General features: G+C 33.5%; 5 protein-coding genes across 6 annotated transcripts in view; 1 reads left to right on the forward strand and 4 right to left on the reverse strand.

Moving 5' to 3' along the window:
- Nucleotides 1-712, reverse strand: part of LOC130629459 (5'-3' exonuclease PLD3-like) — a 28,845-nt gene extending 28,133 nt beyond the window's left edge. Inside the window, exon 1 of the mRNA XM_057442669.1 lies at nt 690-712. The gene's annotated coding sequence lies outside the window, so the exon portion shown is untranslated. The remainder of the gene's footprint in view (nt 1-689) is intronic.
- A 258-nt stretch (nt 713-970) lies between these two features.
- Nucleotides 971-5,281, forward strand: LOC130629465 (angio-associated migratory cell protein-like). Its single transcript, XM_057442677.1, has 2 exons — nt 971-1,167; nt 3,916-5,281. Exons 1-2 carry the CDS (start codon nt 1,026-1,028, stop codon nt 5,025-5,027), a joined length of 1,254 nt encoding a protein of 417 aa, XP_057298660.1. The 5' UTR covers nt 971-1,025; the 3' UTR covers nt 5,028-5,281.
- A 1,229-nt stretch (nt 5,282-6,510) lies between these two features.
- On the reverse strand, nt 6,511-10,955 carry LOC130629466 (uncharacterized). The gene is made up of 3 exons (XM_057442678.1): nt 10,134-10,955; nt 7,870-9,565; nt 6,511-7,272 (listed from the first exon to the last, which is right to left on the reverse strand). The coding sequence occupies exons 1-2, from the start codon at nt 10,766-10,768 to the stop codon at nt 9,271-9,273; spliced, it is 930 nt and encodes a 309-aa protein (XP_057298661.1). The 5' UTR covers nt 10,769-10,955; the 3' UTR covers nt 6,511-7,272; nt 7,870-9,270.
- Nucleotides 10,956-13,295: 2,340 nt separating this feature from the next.
- Nucleotides 13,296-18,186, reverse strand: LOC130629470 (putative histone-lysine N-methyltransferase 1). The gene is made up of 4 exons (XM_057442684.1): nt 15,577-18,186; nt 15,280-15,393; nt 14,361-14,565; nt 13,296-13,825 (listed from the first exon to the last, which is right to left on the reverse strand). Exons 1-4 carry the CDS (start codon nt 16,715-16,717, stop codon nt 13,327-13,329), a joined length of 1,959 nt encoding a protein of 652 aa, XP_057298667.1. The 5' UTR covers nt 16,718-18,186; the 3' UTR covers nt 13,296-13,326.
- Nucleotides 18,187-18,326: 140 nt separating this feature from the next.
- LOC130629469 (HMG box-containing protein 4-like) lies at nt 18,327-26,962 on the reverse strand. 2 transcript variants are annotated; one of them, XM_057442683.1, is made up of 9 exons: nt 26,802-26,962; nt 25,294-25,548; nt 24,677-24,910; nt 22,706-24,036; nt 21,819-21,885; nt 21,433-21,497; nt 21,044-21,289; nt 19,177-19,299; nt 18,327-18,726 (listed from the first exon to the last, which is right to left on the reverse strand). In XM_057442683.1, exons 1-9 carry the CDS (start codon nt 26,920-26,922, stop codon nt 18,682-18,684), a joined length of 2,487 nt encoding a protein of 828 aa, XP_057298666.1. In that variant the 5' UTR covers nt 26,923-26,962; the 3' UTR covers nt 18,327-18,681. The 2 variants fall into 2 exon arrangements, with proteins under 2 accessions (XP_057298666.1, XP_057298665.1); XM_057442682.1 differs by having other exon boundaries at nt 24,677-24,913.
- Nucleotides 26,963-27,371: the final 409 nt, after the last annotated feature.

A 27,371-nucleotide genomic window follows, 5' to 3' on the forward strand; every position in this document is an offset into this window, starting at 1 on the left:
ATATTATCATGGCTAGAATTAACTAATTGAAGCCAACATTGCTTAAAAACACCCTGATCACAAACGGCACATTTGAGAATAGGGACTTCGTCAAATGATGTTCGGTATCTCTGTTTGCAGAGCGAGCGATCTCCTGGTAAAAGGTTTTGAATTCTGCAAATGATAAGATGAATGAGGTCTGGCTTGGTTACATGGCTACGGAATATTGAGAAATATAGCAGTTTCCAATAAAATGGGTTTGTTCGACTTTGAAAATTCTCTACTTAGTTGCTGAAGGGATTTTCCGTGTTGATAATTCCTCAAACAAAATTCTACGTCTTGAGAGTTTGTGTGGAGACAGAGTTGAGCCACCAAATCCTCTATTTCATCTTGAGTTCTATTGGTTTCTGGAGTGTTTGAATCAGTTTCTATGGTTGCATTTTCCAACATTTTCAATCAAGGAGAAACAGTTTGGTGATAAATGATTGAATCAAACAAGCAGAAATTCCACGTACCTGTTCGGCTGCACATAAAAATTATCCAAATTAATATGTGCGGCTGGTCCTTGGTATCCAACTGATAGTATTTCCCTGTTCAGTTCCAACAATTCATTGGATTTTCCCACTTGCTTGTCCAACTTGCTTGTGCTGGATCTGGATTGAGCTGGACTGGATCACTTGCACTGTAGCTTTGACGATGTTGTACTTTCCACTTAAACTCAGGGACCTAGCTAGCTAGCTAATCTTCTTCCGAAATGAATACATGAAGAAGCGCAAGACGGCACGATCTTCCAACAGTTTGTTTTTTCAAAATCAAAATTATTTAGTCTCACTTTGATGATATTCCACTCTTTTGATATTCGATTCCACTTCATCCAATCTTTGTTTATTATTTGTTGCATTGCAAACGACTTACGCCAGTTAATATAATTTCTTTAAATATTTGCCTCCCCAGTATTTCATGGGCCAATGATCTATTTGTTCTATTAATTTATAATTTTTTTGTCTCCAGGTTCTTTATATATAAATATATATACACCTATAGAAATGGCCCCATTTCCTCATAACAGTGATGATGATCCCAATGAAGAAATACTATATGATCCCAATAATGAGGAGGGCGTATACGAGGAGGAGGAGGAGGAGGATGTGGAAGTAATGACATTAAACGACAATGATGAACAACCAGGTACGCAGCAGGTATTTTGATTATAAATTTGCGGTACCTTGAAGTAAAAATTATTCCTAGTTCTTTCACAACTAAAATCTCTACTATAAATTCTTTCCATAATGTATTTGATTTTAGTCTAATTTGGATGTATGAATAATTGTGGAGATTTCGTTTAAAATTAACTTGAAAATAAGCAGCACCATAATATTTAAAGCACCTTGAAATTAGTACATGTCTTCTTTGTAACATATTGTGGCGTAAACATCAATGTATAGCATGACTAATCTAGTATTTCTATGTGGCGCCTTAGATATAAAAATTTACTAGAGAAGCACTATTCTTAGAATGACAGAATTAGATTACATAAAATAAGGATTAACATTACTTTCAAGTTTTTAATTTAAAAAGTCTCGGAATTGTATGGTGTAACCCAGTATTCTCAATAGCTGATGAGTATATACCATTTTTTTGAGTGGTTAATATCTTGTTACAGTTACATATCAAATAAGGTTTTTCAAAACTTACTGAGACATGGAACTACAAAACACAAATATAAGTTTAGCACAAGTCTGTTTTGTGTAGTAACAAATTAATCTATGGTATGCAAAATTATTAAGAATTTCATAATAATGTGAATCATGACAAAGCCTTATCATATTTAATTTGCCACAAACTTTGGATGAAAATGCAACCAAACAGCATGACGAATCACTTGTACAAAAATTGTACTTATTCATGTGTGGTATAGACATACTTGACTTCAAATGTTTCAGATTAGGAAGACGGACAAACTCTAATAGCGTTGACCAGAATGCAAGTTCTGTTAAACCTAAACCACTGAAAGCAGCATTTTCAACTGTTTTAATAAAATCAATTTTGTTATCAAACTGCAATAAACTTGGATAGTCTGCCTGCCCTGAGGTCTTCAAGAATATATCAGTCTCTTACGACATGTGTACTGATGAGCGTACCAAAGAAAAATTTCTCCAAAACCTTGCATGTAAGAAAAATACCAATGAAAACTCAAAAACTTATATTTTTGGTAAGAGGACCACCCTGGAATCAAAAAATTGTGAAAAAACAATTAATACCACCTTTGAGTACCAATTTAGATGTATTCACTAAAAGAAAAAAAACAAGAAGTGGAATCAAGATTGTATCAAAACCCTGATATTATAGTTATATCTTAAGTAAAACTGAAAAATTTCAATCGAATTTTAACTGTTTCAGAATACCAGTTAAATTCCTGCAACTATGTTATGAAAACAAAATATTTGTTCAATGAAGAGGGGCGTGATAATCATGTACAAGAATTCTCTCAATTATTATTTAGTTGACTTACCGGTAGTGGACAATAACATTGCACGATAAATCATATGTTGAGAACTGTGATACTTAATAATTACATCATACTGTTATTTGCATGTGTGTATTGTAGTCTCAATAGTAGTATTGAAATCAACAACTCAATCAATGAATTTCTTAAAATATTAGTTCAAAGTACAGCTATTTACTCATCAATGGAGATTTTAATTATCCTAAAGTAAACTGGAAGCATTACAGAACAGATACACATCAGAAGATGATTAAACTTTCAGTTTGTGGAATGCATTAAAGATTGTTATTTTAGACAACTTGTACAACCTTTGACAAGAGGAAGGGCAACCAACAATTCATTCTTGCTTGATTTGGTACTCACATTCTTGCTTGATTTGGTACTCATAAACAACAAGGACTTGATTTATTCTCTCTGTTAGGGAAAAGTGATCAATCAATAATTTAAACTTTATTTAGATTGGAGGTAACAAATTTTACAAAATTAATACCAATTCCTCTGTATAACAAAGGCGATTATGTAAATATGAAAAAGCTATTTAACTTCAATTTCAACGAAGCTATAAAAGCGCTCCGTGAAGATGTTAATAAACAATGGGAAATTTAAAAAAAATACCTTCAGCCAGGCTAAATAAACATGTATCCCGGTTAGATGCTGCAAGACGAAGAAACAATTCAATATCAAGTTAGATAAGAATGACATTTCCATCTTGAGGGAAAAAACACAGATTGTGGAAGAGGTATTTAGAGATGGAAAAGTTTATCTTGAATATAGAAGGGTGAGCAATCAATTCAGAACTTTAACTAGGGAGATTGGTAAAGATTTTAAAAAATCTATATCAAAAAATCCTAAAAGTTAAGTATGTCACCGGTAAACGTACTGCGAAATTTAAAATTCCAGACCTCTGTGACAATTGTAAACCTAAAAATGCGAAAACCAACAAAGAAAAGAATGATGTATTACCACATTTTTTCAGCGAAATGTATACAATTGAACCACCAGGTACCTGGACTTCTGCGAATAAACCGTCTATAATTTCCAAACTACAAATGTATATATCAAAATCGAATTTCGTAATGGCTAAATGTACTGTAATACTTTTAGTATTAAAATCTTTAACATTTCAATTGTGTTCATGATGGAGTTTGTGAGCGGCCGATTTGAATTTGTGATTTGAGATTACAGTGAATCAATGAGTTTATATACTTTTTTATTTAATTTTTTTATTTTTACTATACTATATTATATACCGACAAAATTATTAAGAGCTCATCCTAGAGGTTGTAGAAAGATTGTCAGAATAAACTTATATTTGAAAAAAACGTGGAGACTGAGTTTAATTAATTTCAAGACCCTCGGATCCTTAAAATTTCTGTATATAGTTATTTTTTTACAGTATATTTTTCTGAATTTTGAATTTACGTATTTAGATTTACACGAGGGTATCGAAGAGCTTGATTTCAACGATCTACCCGAGCACGATGAAGAAGAGAACGGATATATCCCTGATGATTCTAAAATGGTTTTCCAACAACACGACGGCTCAGTGTTTTGTATAAGTTCCTCACCCAAAGATCTTAACGTTGTGGCGACAGGTGGGGAAGATGATAAAGGATATGTATGGAACGTGGAGACTGGAGAAATCAAATTTGAGTGTGATACCCATAAAGATTCAGTTATAAGTTGTGGATTCAGTGCAGATGGAAAATATGTCATGACGGCAGATATGGCGGGAACTGTCATTGTTAGAACTGTCAGTGATGGGAAAAAAGTGTGGGACTTTGATTGCTCGGACATCGAGTGGTGTGTATGGCACACAACAGTACATGTCTTATTTGCTGGTACCACGGACGGAGATGTGTACATGTGGAAAGTACCAAGTGGAGATTGCAAAATATATCAAGGTCATGGCTCTAAAGCACTTGTAGGACACTTACTAGATAGTGGCAAAGAAATACTTGTAGGATATGATGATGGTAGTTTAAAATTATGGGATTTAAAAAATGCAACTACTGTTTTTCAAAGCAAAGTAGAGGATGATGCAGTGTTATGCGTTAGTAGTCAAAAGGGTGGGCATTTAGTTGCATGTGGTACTGAAGCAGGTACGGTGAAGATTTTTAACAGCCCTGCGGGGAAGTTGCTTTGTACTCTCACAACACCTGATGTACCTAGACAGTCGGATGATTTGGAAATAGCTGGTATGAATATTGAGAGTATCGCATTTGCTCCGTCAGAACAATACATTGCATCTGGCTCGCTGAATGGAAGTTTAATCGTATGGGATTTAGCAACACAACGTATTCGTCAACATTGTAAACACCCTTCTGGTGTAAATGGTATTTTATGGCCATCATGTGATGAACACGTGATCATAACGGCCTGTTTAGACGGTGTTATAAGAAAATGGAATACACGAACTGGAGAACTAATAAAAGAATTTTTTGGACATCGAGAAAATATTTTAGATATTTGTTTAAGTACTGACGGAAAGTTAATTTTAACAGCAGGTGATGACCAAACTGCACGAGCATTTGAAAGATAATATCTGGTCATACTCACTAAAATAAATAAATTGTGTGGAAACTCTTAAATCTATTTAACGCCGGGTTAGGCTGATAAAGTTAAATATTTTAACTGGAAAACTTGGTCGTTTTTTGATTCGCGAAAGTAAGTTCAGTGGATTTTTGTGATAACCAGCAATGGTGTGCTTGTTCATACGACAAATAAAGTTTGTATAGTGAAGAGAGAAAGTTGAACATTCCCTAAAATTTCGTGAAAAGGAAACAAACATGTTAACTTTAGTTTACTTAAAATATAGCATAATATTGCGGGGGCGGAATAAATCGTCTATCTCATCGCACCAGGGCGTTATCGCCACCCCATTATATTGCAAAAGTTAGAGGTCTCTTCACGCGGCTGAAAATCTTATCTTTATTGTATCTACCTTGAAAGGAATTCATTTTTGCGAATATTCATTTTTGCGAATATTCATCAATTTCGCGAATATTCATTAATTTCGAGAATATTCATCAATTTCGCGAATATTCATCAATTTCGCGAAAGTAGTACTGTAAAACCTCTAATTTAGTGCCACAGAAAAAATAATTATTTGGCCATGCCGCACTAATAATAAGAGGGACTAAATTACCTTTGTTTTAGCATTTCAAAACCGCACTAATAATTAGAGGAAAACTAGGTCACAACCTCATTAAATTAGAGGTGAAAAAAATACTTGAACTTTTTATTCGTTTATTATTTTTCAATTATTTTTTTCTCATTTTATTTTTTTTTACATTTTTTGTGGCGTCACAACCAGCGACACATCAAAGGTCAGCAACGGTAAATTTTACAAAAGTTGTGTGGGAAATGCCAACAAACATTTAGAAGGCGATAACGAGGGCGATCCTTTTATTTTGTAGCTTTATATGTAATAATGTTAGTATGATAAAAAAAAAACGGGTAACTGATCTGTTAAAGACGAAAATTTGGTAATTTCATTTTTTCAATCCGCACTATAATTAGAGGGAATTTTGATCATTACCGCTAAATTAGAAAAGATTCAAAATTCCTTAAAAGTCATCCGCATTAATAAATAGAGGGTAAAAAATTGTTCAATTTTCGAAAAATAGGCAATCCGCACTAATTAGAGAGCGCACTAAATTAGAGGTTATACGGTAAGAAACTCGTTATTCGCGAAATTCCCGAAATTTGGACTTTTTCCTTGTTTGAAATTTTCTACCTTTTGATTTACTTGGTATATATAATAGATATATATTTATTTTTTAACTTTGAAGCGGTCTAAATTTTTATGTTTCCCACATACAGATCCCTTAAAAACAGAATCCTTTTTTTTGCGAAATTCGCGAAAATTAATTTCCCCGAATATATAAATAATCTTGGGAAAATAATTTCCTTAAATTATCGAAATATCCTCTATAATTACTTTTGGGGGAGGACATCACAAATTCTTCATCTTGTTTTGATATATTTTATGGAGGGTTAGAGCAGAGTTTATGGAACCAACAGTAATATATTTCAATTATTATTTTAATATGGCAGTTGAAAAAATGACAAGGATTAAATCATTCTCTTTAAAATTTCAAGCACGTGACTTTTTTAAAGGCTGAAATACACGAATGATCATTTTTTGAAATGACTCGTATTTGTGGCCTGTCTACACGATCTTTTTTCAACGATTAGTTAAATGATCGTGTATTTCAGCCTTAACACGGCAGAAGTATTATATTCTACAATCGGGAATTGATTTTGTGATTTTACGGGAAGAAAGGATACAAAATTGAATTTCGCGGAACATATTTTCGCGGTTGTGACAAATTTAATGCAGTCTTTTGAAAGTTAATTTTTTTACTTTAATGTCAAATCACCAAATTTGTGTGCGGCGAAATGTCAACACGGTATCTTGTTTTAATATACTCATATTTGACCGCCATCTTGCGCATATTCAAGTTTGTCCATCATACGATTTAAACACGATTTAAATCTCATTATATTCGAACACTTTAACTTTATTCCAGCGAATTCGTTTAGCAGATTGGTAGCGTTTCCAGATTTTGTTTTTGTCATCAAAATACCACACAGAACTTGCGTCCGGGGTAATTGCGAACACTTCAGCACCACGCACTGCAGGTTTGCGGGAGGTCGCGCAACTCCTAACACCACCCAGGATGCAACGGTTTGTATTCAGGAAATAATGCATCTCATCAGGATGTTTAAGAACATGTGGAAATTTTTCATGAATTGATTTCCACGTGAACTCGACGTTATCTCTAAAGAAAAATAAATTTTCTTTCTTTTAATATTACTGTGACAACCTAGTTTCCAGGGTTAAGCTTGTCACGGCTTAGCCGGCGACCGTAATGTTAAAATAAAAAAAGCCACCCTGGTTCTAGGACTTGAGAAAAAAAAAGAAATTCTAGAGCGAGATTGAGTAAAATGCCTTTAGGATTGTCTTTAACAAATCCTATGTGAGATGATGCCGACTCCAAATGGACTCTTGGAACAAAGTTGCTTCATAGTGACTACTTAAATCCCGAAAACCGATTTGATATATATATATATATATATATATATATATATATATATATATATATATATATATATATATATATATATATATATATATATATATATATATATATATGTGTTGATGCAACCTGGTCCCCAGGGCATCTTGTATCTTTTTTGACATCGGGACGTCTCGTCGTCCTGGTTATAGAAAAGATACAAAAGGCGCTGGGAACGAGGTTGATGTTAATGGTCTCCTGAGAAAACACCATGTTATGAAATTTAAACTATTGACAGACGCTTTCTATGTTTTCAACGAAGAAACTGTAAAAAAGATCGCTAAAATGCGTAATACTCACACAACATCTGATGTCACAAGGTTCATTCCAGTGAATTGAAAAGACATAATACTTTCAGGGACACAGCCGCATGTGCACCTTAAATATCGGAAGTAATCACGAACCTCTTCGTAATTGTAGTAGGTAAATATGACCACGGTAGCTACAACACTTAGCCATGTTTTTTTGTAACAGAAGATGATTTGAACGGTTGGCGATAGCAAAGTTAATATTGCAAAGCATAAGAAAGTGTATATAACTGTACTAACTGTCCGGTTACCGAATACAAACACATATGAGATGCACTTTCGAAATTTCGAAAACGCGGAAAACTGGTTTTGATGAAGGATCAAGTTGTAAGCTAAATCTTCTCGATCAACCAAACGGAATAGTTGAATGTATAACCTTACATCTTGCTCATTAACGAGACCAACAGATTCCAAATGTAAACACAACGTTGAAGCTGGAGTGGACGAGTTAAGGAAATCTTGCGGGATTAAGTTTTCCTTTCTTAAGTGTACTCGCATACGTGCATATTGTTCGGGCGATAAGCGTTTGAAAGAGGAAAACACGAGTTGTCTGTATGCGTTCATTGTAAGGCGCAGCTTGTGGCTTAATCGATGGAGTTCGTTGTTTCACGTTACAGTCTCTTCTCGATGTAGTTTGCTGTTTATCGATATAGTTTGTTTTTTATCGAGAAAACTCGTTGTTTATCGATACAGTTTGCTGTTTATTGACATTCGGTTATTAATTAACGTTCGTTTTGTTTATTGCTTTTCTAAAAAATATTTTGAACCTGAAATAAAATCTTGACAATTATTTAACATCACGTCCTTCTCCAAGATGATTCAAACTAAATTTAAAGTTTTACAGCGTAATTAATACTGTACAATATTTTTTCCCTGAAACTTTGGGAAACATAAAACATCATTTTCTTAGTATTATGTTTTCGTAGAATTAATTAATAAGACATTATGGAGGTTCAGGGTTTTCTCAAGCTCATCCCCAGGCCCATCTTTCTCTTTCTGACAATCTCGGACGGCGAGAAGAAATGATCGTTCTATCGCGACGTGTCGGATATCAAAAAAGCAAAAAATTGCCCTGGGAACGAGGTTGGGGTTTTCTGTTGGATAATAGAAAATGTACACAACAGAAAAATGGTAGTTTCGTTTTGATATATATAATTTACAGGGACACATTTTTATACTGATTCACAACCTCGTTTCCAGGGATTCTTGTCTTTTTGGCATTAAGTCAAGTATAAGCGGCTAAAAAAATTACTTTACTTTTTTAGTCTTTTTTATTCTAATAAATTTAACCTTGTTCCCAGTGCTTTTTGTTTTTTACGGACGCTTTACTTATTGACAGTTCTATTAAGAAGCGCAAAAAAAGTTAGAGTCTGGAAGAGAGGTTGTAAAAATGTCAGGTTTCAACATTATTTTCCACATTTTCCCACGTTATACTTTCCGCAGTTTCATATTCCATCCAAGCTTTCCAACATTCATGAAAATACCATACACTATCTGCAGTAGGAGACATGGCAAAAACTTCAGCACCTCGTATGGATGGAGTCTTATCAAGGTAACTTCCCAGGATACGCAAGCCTCCATTTACACTACGGTTGGTATTTAGAAAGTAACGCATTCGTTCGTCTGGATGTTTCAAGAGATACGGATATTTCTTCTGTAGTGTAAAAAATGGAAATTCTACATTGTTTCTAAAAACAACAAAATACCAGAAAAATAGTTATGAGGATTATAGAGGACACCATAGAAGATCGCTGTGCTATCGTCATGTTTTCAACAGTTATTTCTAAAGCAAGAAGAATTGTTTGAATACATTATCTATAATAATGTTAGGGCTTTGAACAACTCCCTAAATTTGAAATGTAACAGAGGGAAAAAAGAAGGCCTGGTGCTTAAAATAATTGTCTAAAATAAATGCGGAAGATCTATGATATAATTCTGATTTTATATCTACCAGTCTACCAGTCCTTACGTAGGGACGAGTTATCGACGGTGGTGGCTAGTTTACATCGGCAAAAGTAACACAGCAACCACGCAGGCTGCTATTTTTGCGGTCGCACGGGTGTGTCTCTGCACTAGCAGGCCATATATCATAAGGCTCGATGCGCCACTTGCAATAAATATATTATAACGGTATAAAGTGCCAATGACACAACAATGTTTAATAAAGCGCCAAAAAGACAACAAAGTAATGCAATAACAATAAACTCTTTGTCAACGAAGTACAGCCCGGAAGTTAACTTAGAAATGAGGACTTACTTGACATGAGGGTGTTGACAGTCATAAGTAACAAATTTGAAAGACATCTCACTTCCTGGTATACAGCCTTGTGTTGAGTTTAAATAATGATAGTGAGTTTTTAAATCATTGTAATACATATATGTTGTCATGACAACTAAAATTATACAAAGTTCTAAAATGTAGCTACCACTTATGACCATAAATAATGCTTCAGCTACTGAGGGTCCAATATAAACAAGAACACAGCCTAATAGCAAACCAAAAATTTTCAAAACTGTGTTGAAATCCGATGCATTTTGGGTAATGTCCTTGCGTCGAACTTTGGGTAACGTCACATCTTCATGTCGTAAAACATTTTGTTCATATTTACGGACCGCTTTAACTAGTTGTGGTTTGCGAACATGCGCAAGTAAAAGATGTAAAACGCTGACGTCATCTGGTTTTACATATTTCCTTGATTCTAAAAATTCGCAACATTTATTCGCTATGTCGTCATCTTCTACACCAACGTTGAATGTTTCAGGTAGTAACTGTCTTGTATCGATAACTTTCTTAAGTTTCACAAAATCATCACGATTAAATTTCTTAAATATGTCACAAAGAAGTAATTTTCTAAATGGCAAATGCTGCAGCCGTTCGCTTCCTTCATTCATAATGGTAGATAAGCTGTGATGAGGTGCTTTTTTTAACAAGTAACCCTAGTCTTTCTTAAACCTTTTGTAAACTAGCAGGGTAAAGGATGCATTCCTTCTTTCCCTTTTCACTGTTTTTAACTTTCTTTGAAAAATAACAGAAATACTTTTAAATTGTGTCTCAATCAGGCGGGAATTAACCTGTATGTAAAGAAATGTAAATACTTAATGAGTTTTGTTTTGTTGAAAAATAAGCTTATTTTTCAACAAAACAAAACTAGTCATGGTTTGCTGTTCTAGGAAAGAAAAATTTCGCACTGAGAATTCTAGAAATATATTTTTCCACCTCGGCCCCAGTCTTTTCTTATTTGATCATTACTCTTCAAAAAAAAGAATATTGTTGTTAACATGGAAATAAAAATAAAAGTTGGGTGAATAAATAAAAACAAACTGCTTAAAATTATAGGCAAAAGCTTTTCGGAAAATATCCATCAGCAGTGCTATCAACCGAACCTTTTTTAAGGGTTTTCGTGTTCTCTCCATTAAAAAAAGTGGACTCGGGATTAGATAGTTTAAATGTGAGTTACTTACAACGTGGAGGTGATCTACCTTGCAAACGAGAAAAATATAAAAGAGATTGGGAACTAGACTGCCGTGTTGTTTACAACGTTTATAACTTCATGAAGTACGAGTGAATTTGTCAGTCTCAACCTCTTTTTAGGTATTTATATTGGCACCGAACCTTAAGTCAATTTAACAGAAAACTACTTGAACCATTAAATCAAAGATACGGTGCAAAAGTTAAAACCGGTACGGTACTAAAAATAGTACTGTTTCTTTTTGTAATGTTTTTTTAATGATGGTTATAACATATATGTAACTACTATTAGTAATATATTAGTAATTGCTTCAAACCTCAATGCACGAGTAAAATTTTTATGATATTAAACAATGCACAGAATCCACCAAAAGATGGTAGCTTTAAAAATGGAGAATTTTTTCGTTTGCAAAAATGTTTTACTGACTCTCCCTGATAACTACCTAACTAAGTACCTCAGAGATAATTTGGGCCGACGTCACAGTCTTTGAAGTGAAAGCGATACAAAATGGCGCCCATCATGATTGGGCGATGCAAAAAGATTTGAATTCTCCCTACAACAGCATAAAATTGCTTACTACAGAAGCAGCGCAGCATTTTAACTACAACTTCACGCAATCTTTAAAATATTTCAGCTGATATTCCTCCGTTAAAATCTGTTCCATTAAATACATTTAACCTCCTTTCCTAAGCTTTTCTTTATCCAATCAATGACCTTCTTTTTACAAAGGCCTTTAAGACCCAACTTTGTTTCCAGTGTTTGTTAGTTTTTCAAATTGTTTATGGACTGTTCCAGTATAAAAAACACCTTACAAGACCTAGGCAAAAGGTTGTTTCACACCGAATCTCCCCCTCCATTAAATCGTCCACCAGTTACACCGGAAAAATGATATTCCAAAACTTGTAAGAGAGAGGATCAAACCCCTAAAAAGCGCATAAGTGTCTGCTTTAAGAGGTTCCATTGAAATTTTGTTTGTGATTTAAAGAATATACTACCGTAATTCTTCTACTTTTTAGTACAGAGTTATATTGGGCATGCCCCACTCAAAATTAGAGGAGATAAATTACCGTCATATCATCATCCCAAGTCCATAATAATAATCAGAGTTATATTTGATCATTACCGCACTAAGTTAGAAATTCCATCCGACATTGAAATGATAAAACGATTTTTTATGTCTGTCGTATTGCAACAACAAACAGAAAACAAAGTCTAAAAAGTCTATGTTTACAAAAGATATGGAGAATTTATAAAAGATCTTCAAGATGATGATATGTCGTGGGAAACATTTTTTTGTAATGTTTTCTCTTTTATGCGTCGATAAAAAGTCAAAAAAGGTCAATTTTATTTTTGTCTGATTGGAAAACGTCAACCCTTATAGCAATTAGAGAAAATTTTGTCGGACTAAATAAGAGGAAAGCCGAATACTCCCAAAACTGACGCGCACTAATAATTAGAGGGAAAAAATTGTTCAACTTTTGGAAATCGGTTATCTGCGCTAATTAGAGGACGCGCTAAATTAAAAGAATTCGTTATGTATCATGCGATAATTATTGTGATCCAAATCCAATTGCGAATTTTAAATTTCTAGGCTTAATCATAACCTTTTATATAATTTTACTAATATAGGTTGAGGTGTTCGTCATTGTTTAAAATTTTGACATATACACACGTTATTACGAGATTTGCGACATTATTGCGAGATTTGCGACATTATTGCGAAATTTGTGACATTAATGCGAGATTTGCGACATTATTGCGAGATTTGCGACATTATTGCGAAATTTGTGACATTAATGCAAGATTTGCGACATTATTGCGAGATTTGCGACATTATTGCGAGATTTGTGACATTATTGCGAGATTTGCGACATTATTGCGAGATGGGCAAAGACTGCAACAATTTATGTAGCTATCATATTTGAAGGACTAAATTTAAAACACTAAGGTATTTTTTACTTTTGTGTTAAACTAAAGATGTTAATATAATTTTGGATATAAATTTATATTTCTCTTCCTTCTTAGTTTCTTTAATTCTTGTCTCAAACAAATCGTTCGATATTTAAACGGAACGCAAATTTCACACTCGCATAAATTTCTTTCATCGAATAACTTCAAATCGTATCGGAGTCGCTTCATTTCCCGCCTCACACAGCCACTATGTGCAGCGCCTTTGAATACACACACTAAACAAGCGCAGGGCTCTTCAAGCTCGTCAAAGTTGACGTCATCATGACGAAGCAATCTCGTGTACAACTTCTTATGTCGGATGTCTTCACAAAATCCAGTAAACTGACAATCCAGACAATTACGAAAACTTATTTTATCTTCTTTTGTGATTTTTAACTCGATATCATTGACACTTTTAGCTTGATTTTTTTCTCCATCGGATTCGCTGTCGTAATTATCAATCAGGGAATCACCATAACGAAGCCCAGGGTGATATCCTGTGTCATCATCGTCACTATCACATGTTAATCTAAAAGTTAAAATTAAAAAAAAAATTGTTTTATAAAATTTAAAAGAGGTTTTGATTAAGTGGAAAAGGTACATTCTAGTCTGTTCTAGTTCATCTGTAAGTTATCCGAAAAAAGATATTATTAACTTTTGTTAGGTGACTGCCACTGCGAAGATCTAACTGCTTACCGATTCAAGTTAATCTCGTTCCCAGGTTTTTTGATTTCTCAGATTTTATGACACGTCGTCAGATAGGATAAATTTTCAAGAATGCAGATTGTATTAGGAATGTCAATTAGTTTACCACAACCTCGTACCAAGTGGCTCTTGGCTTTTTGACATCGAAGCTAGCTGCGAAGAAAGCGCTAGCGGCTTCGACATCAGGCAACAAACCCTGGAGACGAGCGTGCTATTTAAATGTTTCCTTCCCATGCGTCGACTTGGCGTTAAATAAGACTTCAAGTCACTCCTTATAGAAGTAACCAAACTTAAACATATTGTGTAAACGTAGCCTTAGCAAGTTTACCATTTCCACACTTTCAATAGTGTGCACGCACCTGTAGTAAAGATTCTTTCCTTTCTTTCGTAGCACTCGTAACTCTTGCCGCAAACACATCTGGCGATACTTGAATGGAAAGCAAACTTTACAAAAACACAAGTTACGTTTATCGAACAACTTGTAGTGGTGTTTGAGGCGCGATATTTCTCGATAGACGCAGCCATTATGAACTCCACCGTCTGTGCAAACATTACATACGCAATCTATAAAGAAAAATGGCGGCGGAGAAGTGAGATTTTAATGATCCTAATTAATTTTCGAACGGCTTTTCGTACTGAGATTGTTCATAATTGATATCAACCTTGAAGAGGTGCTAAAGTTACCCTGGTTGGCAGGGGAGAGGGAGGGAAGTAAGGAAATAATTATGCATGCTCTTCTCCTGTATACACGCTTTTTTATAAGAATATAAAATAAATAAATATAAGAATATTTTAACCAAGGTTATTATTCTTCTTATTTCTCTTTTTTTAACTATAGACGTATTGTTTTTTAACCTGAAACCCCAGCCTGATATTTTTATAAACCATATTCTTACAGAATAAAGTATATACATTCTACAATTGCTGAGAAGAAAAACGTTTTTACGAAATCATATATCAAACTTTTCGGACATCACAGTAATCAAAATAGTTTGTGATGTGTCCCGTCTCGTTTCGTTTTCAAACAACTGACAAATAGGACACTATTTACACTTGCGTTAAAATAATTAAAATAAGTTTTAATAATACTATTATCGTCGTCAAATCTGTTTTAAGATGAAATGAATAAAGAAGGTTAAGCAATGCAGAAAAGTCAGCAGAGCCTGGGGACGAGTTGGTCTAAATCTTTAACATAAAGAACATAAAGCTACTATTCAACATCTTTTTAATTTGTGTACTATAAAAAGGGGTTGGGAACGAAAATGCTTCATAGTTTACCCTCATTCATATCACTTTTCTCAGCATCTGCGAGCAAAGTCGACATATACTCTTCTTTGTGAGTTTGATCGTCACAGAAGCCATTGTAGTTACACTCAACGCAGTTCTCCACACCTGAAAAGAAAAAACGCAACATGTTATTTTAAGTTTTTAGTTAAGCTTCGTCAGCAGAAACGTTCGTGGCGCGTTTCTTTAACATGATCCCCATGAAAACTCTTAGGATTTTCTGTTTTGTGAACGAACCTTGAATGCTTACGACAGATAAAAAAAACAAAGGTTAAAAATATGAAAGTTTACCCGTCTCTCCACTGTTCTCCGACAACGTTCGTACGGATGAATTGTTGCTACTACTTTTAAATTTATCTGCAGGTAAAAGTTTCTGGCCATTAAAAACCCCATTTATATCACATGGTTTTATAGAAGTGTTTTCGTTATCACATGATGTATCTGGAATTTGTAGCGCACTGAGAACATTTTGATCTATAGACATTTTAAATTTATTTCGCTGCACTTCCAACACTTTTTTTGCAGTTTCTTTTGACTTGATCTGAGAAAGGCTCACGATATGGTTTTTAGTGTTACATTTAGTTTGTTGTTTCAAGCAATGACTTATATTATTGAAATTTTTATCGTTCTTAGCGACGTTATTTTCCTGCTTATCGTCAACACTGTTGTCGTTGTTGTTGTTGTCGTTGTTACTGTCGCTATTGTCGTCCTTATCGTTGTTGTTGTTGTTGTTGACGTTATTGTTGTCACTGATGTTATTGTTGTCGTTGTTTCTATCATTTTTGTTGTAAGTCCTGCTGCCGTTGTTGTTGTCGTTGCTGTTGTTGTCATCGTTGTTGTTGTTGTCGTTGCTGTTGTTGTCGTTGTTTCTGTCGTTTTTGTTGTAGCTATTGTTACTGTCGCTGCTATCGCCGTCGTCATTGTTGTTGCTGTGGTCGCTCTGAAAGTTTCGCATACTTTTATCATTGCTGAAATTAAGCAAGACATGGTATTGTCGTCGCTCGTTGTTCGGTTTGTCTACTGTCTTCTCACGATCAACTTCATCTATCGATAATGAAAGTTGTAATTTTCCTTTTCTTTTAAGTTTTTCATTTTTTCGTAACTTTCGAAAGGGGTTCTTTTTCCTTTCTTTATGCTCCTTCGCCTTAATACTTGAAACGTTCGTGTTTTCATCTTCTATTCGTTTTATGTTTTCGACTTTAAAACTTCTTTTTATACTCTTCCAATTTTCATCCGTTTCATGCAAAGCCACCAAAACATCTTCTGGTTTCACCATGTCAACAGAACTGTCTTCTGATTGTTTAATTTTTCGCCATGTCAGCATAATTCGTATATCATCTGCAGCGTTACCAAACACTTCCCACTGAAGCAAGTGATGATCCTGATTGATAATTCCATCAATAATGAATGCAAGTTCCCTTGGTAACGCCATTTCGTATACCTGTCCAGTATACTACGTGTTTCACGAAGAGACCGTGAAAATTCAAAATGGTTACCTCGGAAGAAACGTTTTTGAAATAACTTCAATAATGTTACATTCACCACAAACTTATAAACATCATTTTCTGTGTATTTATAATATAGATAGAAGTAAATAATATATGTGTGAAAATATATATTGATAAATAAAGCAAAGAAAAAGTATAGAGGTTAATCACACCTTATCAAATTTCATCTTTATAGAAATGCGCCTAAAGACGATTGCAAATTGTGCTACAGAAAACCAAGACGGCTGAGTCATTTTTTATGTTATACTTTCACTGGTATATTTGACAGCTAAGTTTTATACAATAAATCCCCCTAACTTTTTTTCCTTGACTGTTGAAAAATTCGCTAAATACGGTAGCCTGGAGACAAGCTGAGTTATAAATAGTTTTACTTTTTTTGGCGTTTTTGGCGCACTTTTTGAAGTCTCTGAATTTTCCAGATTGCTGGCCAACCTGGTTATATATTTAAAAAAAAAATTATCCCCGTTGCGTAACTTTTACTCTAAAACTGAAAATAAAACAAAACAAAACACAAAAAAACTATTCTTCGAACGATTTTCAAAAATATAAAATTTTTTTATTTAAATGCGTGCATTATCTTAAAGTCATAATTTAAAATCCTAACTGCGTATGTCAGCACGACCACGAACGAAAAAAAATTCCCGTTCCTTTTTAAAGTGAATGTTGATAGATAAAAAAAAAGTTTTAGCCATCTGGTAGATAAACAGGCTAAGCGCCAGTACACACTGCGAAAATTTCTTGTTTGCTTTACAACTACAACAAAAAGAAGATGAATGCAGATATAAAAATAAGTAGAGCAAAGTTAAAAATGTATCTACTTTGTAGTTATTCACTGTTCGTCATCTTGTATATCATGTAGAAATTGCATAATAAAGTTTACTCCACCTACACGCACAATCAAAGATGCAATTACACACAAAAAAAATTAAAAAAGATTAATTAATACTATCCACACAAGCTTATAAAAGTAATTAAAGCTGATGAATAAATTATTTATTTTGATCTAATGTAAAAGAGGCTTTACATCATGTCTATGCAAACAATAAATACTTCTTAATGTAAATGTGGCCTACTTTAATAAGCCTTCCAGTCCAAATGTTTAGTAGTCACGCCGTCCAAATTATCGCTTGCTCAGCAAAAATCCTCACTTTTTGACAAGGCACAACATTTATGACTAACCATGATCTAACAAACTGCTTAACAACAGGAAAAATGACATCTTGTGTGGACACAGAATTTTTTTTACAAGCAATTAAATCGGGTTTGAAAATATAAAAATTGATTTATTGCAAAAATAAAAAGAGATATTCTTTCGAAACAAAAGAAATAAAAGTCCAAGAAAAAAAATTACAAAACACTTCTTTATTGCACACTTCAGTTTATTTTTAAGAACATTCTTCTACCAACAATATGATCTCTTTTCTTTTTTCCCTTTTCTTAGATAAATTATGAAAATTAGTTGAATGATATTAAACAACCGCTAAGCAATTTCGGTTGATCAATATCTATATCATTCCTCAAAGAAAAAAACTGTTTCCCACAAATGGCGAATTTTTTATTGAAATAATTCTATCTTACAAAGGTAGAGAGATAAATTATATATACATTTCTACAATCTAATATCTCTGTTTTCTTCATACCACTGAGTACATGTTTTTGACGAAGTTATTTCTTTGATAACAAAGTAAAAAAAAATCGCTTTCGTAGATGTCACATGACATGACTAGTCATTAAATGAAGTATATTAAAATACAGAGAAATTAAGTACGGATTGGGCATCTGTTCCTCACAGCGATGAAGAGCATCAGTTGTTAATGCGATGGAGAGCATGTGTTCTTCAATGCAATGGAGAGCATATGTTCTCACTGCGATGAAATGCTTGTTGATGTTATAGACCGGGTAAGATATATGCAATGTTATCTAGCGTACGAGCCTAAATATGAACATAAAACCAATGTATTAAAATTGACCAAACAAGAGATGAAATAAAAGTTCTAAGTAATCACATCCTATTTATAGATCTATGGTCGGCATCGTAATATTTTATTATAAAAAAAGAACAGAGAAACCTTCCTAAAATCAAAACTAAACAGCAAACAAATGAAGAAACAAACACAAACTCATGTAATTTGGCAAAACAAACAAATAGAATGACCCAACGAACGAACGAACGAACGAACGAACGAACGAACGAACGAACGAACGAACGAACGAACGAACGAACGAACGAACGAACGAAAGAACGAACGAAAGAACGACAGGCAAATCGGTAAAACAAACAAATATTGGAACGAATAAACGAATATTCGAACGAATAAACGAAAATTGGAACGAACAAACGAATACTCAAACAAACGACAAATTTTCAAACGAACAAACACACCTGTTGATCTTCATCCACACTAGCTATTTCTGGTATACACGACGTAAGGAAGAGCAAGGGAGGTAGAGCACACAACATGGAATCCAACAGTACCGACATCGCTCCATGTACCGTCATTGCGGACTAATAAGAAAACAAAAAATTCAATCAACATAACGTATTTTTATATTGAAATATAAAGCACCAAGCTCTGTTTCTCTACGTTAGATTTCAGGGAGTGAAAGCTTTTATAATAAATTTACGTTTTTTGGGTGAAATTCAAGTCAACGCCTAAGCAACTAATTAGGCTAAAAATTTAAAACTTAAGCTTGGTTTTCACTGAACAGTTTTTTTAAAAACTTCACCCCGCAACTAATCTAAATTATCTGTTCTAAAACAATTGTTTAAAAAAAAAGGAAAATTATTTTTCTTTCAAGTAAATAATAACATTAAATTATTGGTTATAGCAAATACCGAAATTAAATCTTGCAGAACATAAATATTACGCTTGACTTCTTTAGGCTTTGCACTTAACAACATGTGATCAGTTAAGATGAATTTTAAAGGTAATGTACTAATTTTAAAATCGTTTTCATGACCTAAATGCACAATGGCCTCCATGGTCACTTCCCTTCTTTGTCAAAACTTTTTCTCTTCTTTCCTCCGAAACTTTCTCTTCCTGAAGCACGTCTCTTCCAAAGTGTGAAACACCTCTCTTACAAAATCCCAGAATCAATTCCGCAATATCGATTAAACTGGTTTTTGATAACTCATGTTTATGAATAAATGACATACCGGCTCCAGCCATATAAAAGACTCTCTTAAAATTTTTGTGTACGTTAGTGCACCATATATATATATTCTAAGATAAGAACAAGTTGTGGCATTCCGTTTAAGGCATTTTTTTTTCAATACACACTATCCTTTATCTTTTTCCAAACTTTCATCAAAAATTCTAGTTCTTCTTGTTATTATTCTTATTTTTCTATTGTTCTAAACAAAAGACCCATTGTTTTTAACCTACACTCCAAGCCTGACCATGAGTCTTAGGATAGCCATTTTATTTTCAATCTACTGTGTCTGTTGATCAACTGTTCTGCTAGTGAGCTGAATTGATTCGTGATATTGTTTTATTTAGACCTGCTACAATAGAAAAACAAGACGTATGATATACGCAAACAACCTCGCGAATAAAGTTTACAAAAAGCTGTCTATCAAATTGGGATTTTTGTTACAAAGTTAGACACGACATATTTTACTATTTAGATACGCAATAATATTTGTTACACACTTATTTTTCAAAATTGATTTGTGAGACCTTCCTGAACGGAAAATTCCTCAAACTTTTAATTTTCAATGGGTCCGTCTTGGGTGAACCGACTGACAGGAAGAAGAAAGACCACAAACCCACAAACCCCAAAATTTGCGAAATTCATTAATTCAGTTAATTCTGCCTACATTCACTTTTAAAAAGTTTGGTGGAAACACCTTTATTTACTAGTTAGTTGTTTTGTGTTAAGTGTTTTGAACACTTTTCTTATCTTTTTAAAAAAGAAAAAAGAAAAAAAAAGTAAAAATAGTTACCAAGATGAGATTCGAACACACGACGACTCCCGTGTCGGTGCTCAGAGAGGCAAAAATTTCCATTCTTGTAGGACACATTTGCGTTTTAATACAAGCTCACGAGCTTGTAATAAACGCGTAGAGCAAGTATACTTCTCTTACTGACCACTGGTCACATGCAGACGACAAGTGTCAAAACACTGAAGAGAAGTGTTAAAATACAGAAGAGAATTGTTTGAATCATAGAAGAAAAGTATTTTTAAATTGGAAGAGAAGTGAACCATAAGGGCCATTGTATATTCGATGGTGATGAAAATAATTTTACCTGTTGTTCCAACGCTCCCGCAATAACCGTGAGTGAATCTCCCAATAGTTGGAGATGAGCAGCAAAATCAACAGGTTGAAGTCTTCGCACACTGTACGTGGGAATGGAGAAGGCTTCTTTCTCGCTGATGGCTTTCTTAATGTACTTGAACTCGGTTTCAGTCCATAAAGAAGGAGATGTGCGGTTTAGCTTGTACATTTTTGCGCGCGAACTTGATTGTATTTCGTTAAACCTTTCTCGGTGTTCCTAAAAATATTAAAAAAATATAGTACTATCGAATTCCGACAACATAACATAAACAACAACAACAACAACAAACAATAACAACAACAACAACAACAAAATACCGCATTCAAAATAACATTGACAACAACATCAACAACAAATACCTGCTTTTCAGCAACGGATGCAGTGTTCCAAAGAGCAGCAAGTCTTCTGCTGATCTCAGCAAAATCTAAATTAACATGTACATCTTTATCTGTCAATATTAAATTAGAACTATATGACATCGTGTTACAATTGACAGAAGATTAACAATAGATGTTTAACATTCTAAAGCTGTGACTCTTCAACTGTTAACCATAACTAAAACAGTCTTTAATACTAGATCAAAAAAATATGCATTCGGATATACAATCAAGCATTATCTTTCATTATCTTTTTGAGCGGATCTAACGACTCTCAAATAACCGTTCACGAAGACGCCACCAATAAATCCATCAATTATCAATTTAAATGACTAAATATTTGAATTTAAACATTGAATCATAGCTACCTGCTTTTGGATGTTGTTGGACGATAATAGGTCTGTATTTCCGACAAAATAAATTGTATGCGTTTTTCTAAAAGTAAATTTAAAATTTAGTTCATTAAAATAATACTTTTTACACATTCTGTTCAGATCAGTTGCCACCTCTTGTCGTAACAGCGGTGACGTCATAAAAAATTGTTTATTGACCACCATTCATCTGCACAGAAAGATCAAAGCTAGTCAAATGTTCTCCTGTTTATCTTTTTACTCCCAGCCTGTTGTACACAAATCCATGCAATAAAAAGTACAAGCCAATTACTTCAATTCTTGCTGAAAATAATCTTAAGCGTAGTTAACGCATAAATTGTTAAAAATTTTCAGTACACAGTGTGTATTAGTCCTCAAACCTGATTCCGTGATGTTAAACAGAGATAATGTTTCAAAGACCGTATCTATATTATAATACCCGTATACGTCTGTCTGTCCGTCCGTCCGTCCGTCTGTCTGTCACGCAAAATGGAAGCTTAGCTGCGCAGGTAGCGAGACGCACGCAATGCGGTATAAAAAGGACGGGTGAACCCGTGGATTTTTCCACGGGCTAACGACTAGTTTATTGAAAAACGACATGGAATTACCTGTCAGATTCCTGAAAGTTATACAGTTTGATGAGAACCCCCGTAATGATTAACAACGAATAGAAAGCGAGAATTGGAAGATAAAAAATACAAATCAACATCTATTTCGTGATCAAAATTAGGAAGAAAAAAAATTTCCCTCTTGATTTTTCAGATACTACGAATTATGCAGGATTTTGTTTATAGAATTTATACTAACATGGTTAGGTAATATAAACAAGTTCCATTTGTATAAATAAGAATAAAATTTGACTTCGTCAGCAAAAAACGACTCACCGGTTCTGAATGACAAGCAACATTAACTTCACCACCACTAGCTGTCTTTTTGGTTGGTGATTTTGGAGACGCGACCTTATCCAGCACTGCCACACCAGTCTTCTTCATCCCTTTGGTTGTCTTACCCACCACTTTTCCACCCACAGTGACATTTTTGTTAGCCGGGCGGGACAACGCTTTCTTTTGAGCTTTCAAAGATGTTTTTTTGGAAACCACTTTCTTGGAAGATTTTTTTAATGCCGACTTTTTTGTTTTCGTTTTTTCTGCCTCAAACCTAGAAGCATCTTCTCCAGACACGTCAGTTGGTGCCTCCTTCTGATCAATAGGTTCTGTTTTGATGTCAGATTGCATCTCATTTTCATCATAGTCACACCATGGTACCTCAACATCGTTATTTTCTTCGATCGGAAAATCTAAAGTCTCTAGCACATCATTTTTTGTCTCGCTTACTTCATCTACTTTACCTGCATTGTCTTCAACAGGAACATTATCAACGAGAACAGTTTCTGTTTTCACAATCTGACCATTTGCATTGCAATGATTCTTTATGATTCTCACCAACATCTTTTTACTGCCTCTCTTCTTATAAATCTTCTTCTTCTTCACTTTCACCACATTCTCATCTTCCACGAGAAACGTTTTAACATCAACCACCTTCTGATTTTTACTGTCAAGTTTCTTCTTGATTTTCTTCTTGTTTTTTTTCTGATGAGGTAACTTTTCTTCTACACACTCCAGTGGAGTGGTTGGAGTCTCCAACGTAGGAGTGGTATTTATGTCTGCTGAAGTGGCTGGTGCATCCGTCGGATGGATTTGAACATCCATAGAACTTTCAGTCACTGCTTTTTCGATGCCATCATCACGGGAAACGCTTGTCTTTTGTTTCTTTTTATCACTAGCTGTTATGTTCTTTTTAAATGAGACTATCAACTTTGGAGGAGTTGTAGTAGTCTTTTTTTTAGGTGATGTTGTTACTTCTTCTTTCTCCTTAACTCTCTTTTTCTTCTTCTTTTTCTTCTTTTTACTCGGAGACTTTAGGTCTTTGACAATGTCTTCTTGTTCCACTCCTTGTTCCTCTTCTTCTTTTTCCACTTCTACATATTTTTTACTACCTGTTGTGACGTAACTCTCATACATTGGTTTTTTCTTCTGTTTTTTTGGTGAAGATTCTTGAGATGTATCTAGCTCTTCAGATGGCAGTCCCTTCTTGTCATCTGTTACACTTCTTTTACGTTTATTCGACTTTTTAACAGGTTTTGCTTTTTCAGGAGATTTTATCTCGCCACCTTTGGTTCTTTTTGTTTTTGTTGGTGATAATTGAGGTTCAGTAACTATGGTACAAACCACTTACTTAATTGAACATTTTGGAAATCAAAACAAATATCCAAAACATTTAAGATTCATGTGACTTCCACACAAAAATGATTAGGTTTGATAATTTGAAGATTAAAAATAATTATGGGAGTTTTAAACAGGTCCTTACAAAAATCAGTTTCTGGGTTCCAAGCCAAAGCCCAGATTTCCAAATAAACCTCTGATTTCAATGTGACGTCCTTTTTTTCTGATTCACATATCATATTTTTTTTACTTTACTGATTTGCATTTCTAACATTTACAAAACATGTAAAAAATAAATATTAAACATCAGTGCCCATCCAACGACCAAAACATAATTTTTCGATGTTTATTTTGTATTCAGATAGTCAGCAGCTGAGCAAAAATTTTTCTAACAAGTTTTCAAACTTGCTGTCACCTTGATATCAATTTTAGCCCTGATTTGTCAATAAAAAAAAACAACGGACTGATAAAAAACACTTAGGCGTCGTGACTTTTTATGGTTTTCTTAACATTTTGGTATTTCAGCCTCAATTTTGTATAAAGTTTTTTCTTATATGAAAAATGTATACCTTAATTTTAATTTTAATTTTAAAACCTATATGCACTATTTTAAAAATTTTACGAAAACTTTACCTTCTGATGTGGATTTTTTACTCTTCTTTAATTTTGCTGACTCAGCAGGAGAAAGAAATTCAACGTGCGCTGCGTTTTCTTTTGATTTTCTTCTTCTGGATTTGCTTATTTGTTTTTCATCCACCAACTCAGCATTTTCTTGTTTTGGTAAATGAGGTTTTTTTATGCAAGGAGGAGCTATACTGTCTTGAAACTTTTTTGGTTTGGGTGCTCGCGATGATTTTCTAGGCGTAACTTCTAAAATAAGATGCTGTCATGAACAAACGTTGTTTTTATGAACAAGTGTTGTTATTGTCAACAAACGTTGCTTTCATCAACAAACTTTGTTTTCCTCAACAAACATTGTCAAAAAAAAATCCCAATATTTTCTTAATTTTGGAGAAACATTCAACATTCCTGATTTACTCCAAAGGGAAGCTCAATTCTCCCGAATTTAAAACTAAAAAAAAATTCACTTTTTTATTGGACTTTGTTTTCAATCTTCAAAATTGTAAAACGTTCTAAAAAGAGCTATTTTTAAAAGACACACAAGGTTCAAGGTTCATGCTGTAATTTAATGAAGTTAAGTTTGCAGAATCTGAATTCTCAGAGGTTTAAAAAGAACAAAATCTCTTCACCATTATCATCTTCAGCCTCCATTTTATTTAAATTAAGTTCAACACTTGGCTGCTCTTTTATTTCTGATGTTTCTTCTGCAGCTTTTATCTTCTTGTTTGTTTTTCCTCTACCCTCTTTCACAGATTTTTTTTTAGCCGACTCTTTTGGATCATAATCATCAATCAACTTGAAACTTCTTTTCGGTACTGGTGTTCGCCTCGATCGACGCACATTATTGTCATCGCTAGCATCGTCGCAAGTTGCAGATGATGATTCTGAAAAAAATTGAAAATAAAGTTTTGTATAAAGGCGACTCCAATTTAATTAGTTGTTCTAAGGGTAAAGTTAATAGTAGCTTTTGGTCGGTCGGCGAAATAAATATAATTTTATCGAGAATGCATGGTTGGAACAACAACAAAAAGAAATAATAAAAAATAAAAAATAACAACGGAGGAGGGTGGTACAATAATATTCTGTGTTGTTTTTTACTTGTATTATAACTATTTTTAAGTAGCTAATTTTTGTTATAAATCACATAAAAATTTAAACTTTTGTTTTAACCGCGTAACTATTTTTGTGATTACAAAATTAGCGCATCACGCATTTTAGTTTTATCACAACAAATTACCATGAACAAAGAATTAATTTCAAGAATATGAAAAATATGACAATACAAATTCATTTAATGCACAATTTTTTTTAAGGGTAAAGTTAATAGTAGCTTTTGGTCGGTCGGCGAAATAAATATAATTTTATCGAGAATGCATGGTTGGAACAACAACAAAAAGAAATAATAAAAAATAAAAAATAACAACGGAGGAGGGTGGTACAATAATATTCTGTGTTGTTTTTTACTTGTATTATAACTATTTTTAAGTAGCTAATTTTTGTTATAAATCACATAAAAATTTAAACTTTTGTTTTAACCGCGTAACTATTTTTGTGATTACAAAATTAGCGCATCACGCATTTTAGTTTTATCACAACAAATTACCATGAACAAAGAATTAATTTCAAGAATATGAAAAATATGACAATACAAATTCATTTAATGCACAATTTTTTTCTGATATGAATTTTTACAGCTCAGCATTTTTTTAAATTCATACTAAATTTAAAGGAGTTCAAAAGTATAAAATTATGTCTGACTTACGTTATAGAGTTATATTATCATTATTTTCCAAATCAAGACCAACCCCATAAATTTCAGTACCATAAAAATTTTACACAAATTCTAATTTTGATTTCAAAATAAATGTCACAAAAAATCTGTATCCCATGACATAAATTTTTGATGAGTTTACCAAAAAATACTGTTTCTGACGTTGCAGCATATAGTATTGTGTTAGTCGGGTGCAAAGTTCAAGACTTGACACCAAATAAAAATATACAGCATTATTTATTTTCAAATTCGCATATCATCTTCCTCATAAAGGTTTATCAGTGATTTTGGTATATTATCAAGGCAGGTTTCACAAAAAACAGTCTTGGAATTACCTTATTAATGGCATACATAATTTATCTTTACCTTCAGTGTTGGATCCTGTCATTTCCTGGACGTAAGCTTGATAACTCTTTCGTGTTTCACGCTTGTGCCCCTCTTCATAGGAAAAATGAGATTTAGATGATGTAGCACTTTTTTCACTCATTTGTTGTTGATGGAATTAGTTAACATTTTTCGTCTTTTGTCTATATGAGTAAAAGTTGTGCTTACAATTTGTAAATACATACATATATCTTCTTGTTTATTAGAAAGAGAACATTTTTTACAGTTTTTTAATTTAATAATTTAATTTTAATATTTATTTTTTTTAAGATTTTTAGAAAAATAAGGCCACAATCGCAAATATGCCTGGTTCGGGTCACCCGCGTGACCCAACTCTCAAACTAAAACCCCCGATAAATTTGGGGGCGAAGAAGTGGAAATATTAAAATAAAATTTGCTTGGCCCCTTTGTGAGCAACATCAAATTGAATATTCTGTGATAACTCTTCCCATTTTATAATTTGTTTACTATTTTTAAAATGACCAACTCAAGTCCGATCGCACCACCATTACCTACAAACAACTTGGAAGCGCTATTAGCGGAATTCGTTCT

Source organism: Hydractinia symbiolongicarpus, chromosome 2 (genome assembly GCF_029227915.1).
Source record: "Hydractinia symbiolongicarpus strain clone_291-10 chromosome 2, HSymV2.1, whole genome shotgun sequence".
In the NCBI taxonomy this organism is placed as follows: Eukaryota; Metazoa; Cnidaria; class Hydrozoa; order Anthoathecata; family Hydractiniidae; genus Hydractinia; species Hydractinia symbiolongicarpus.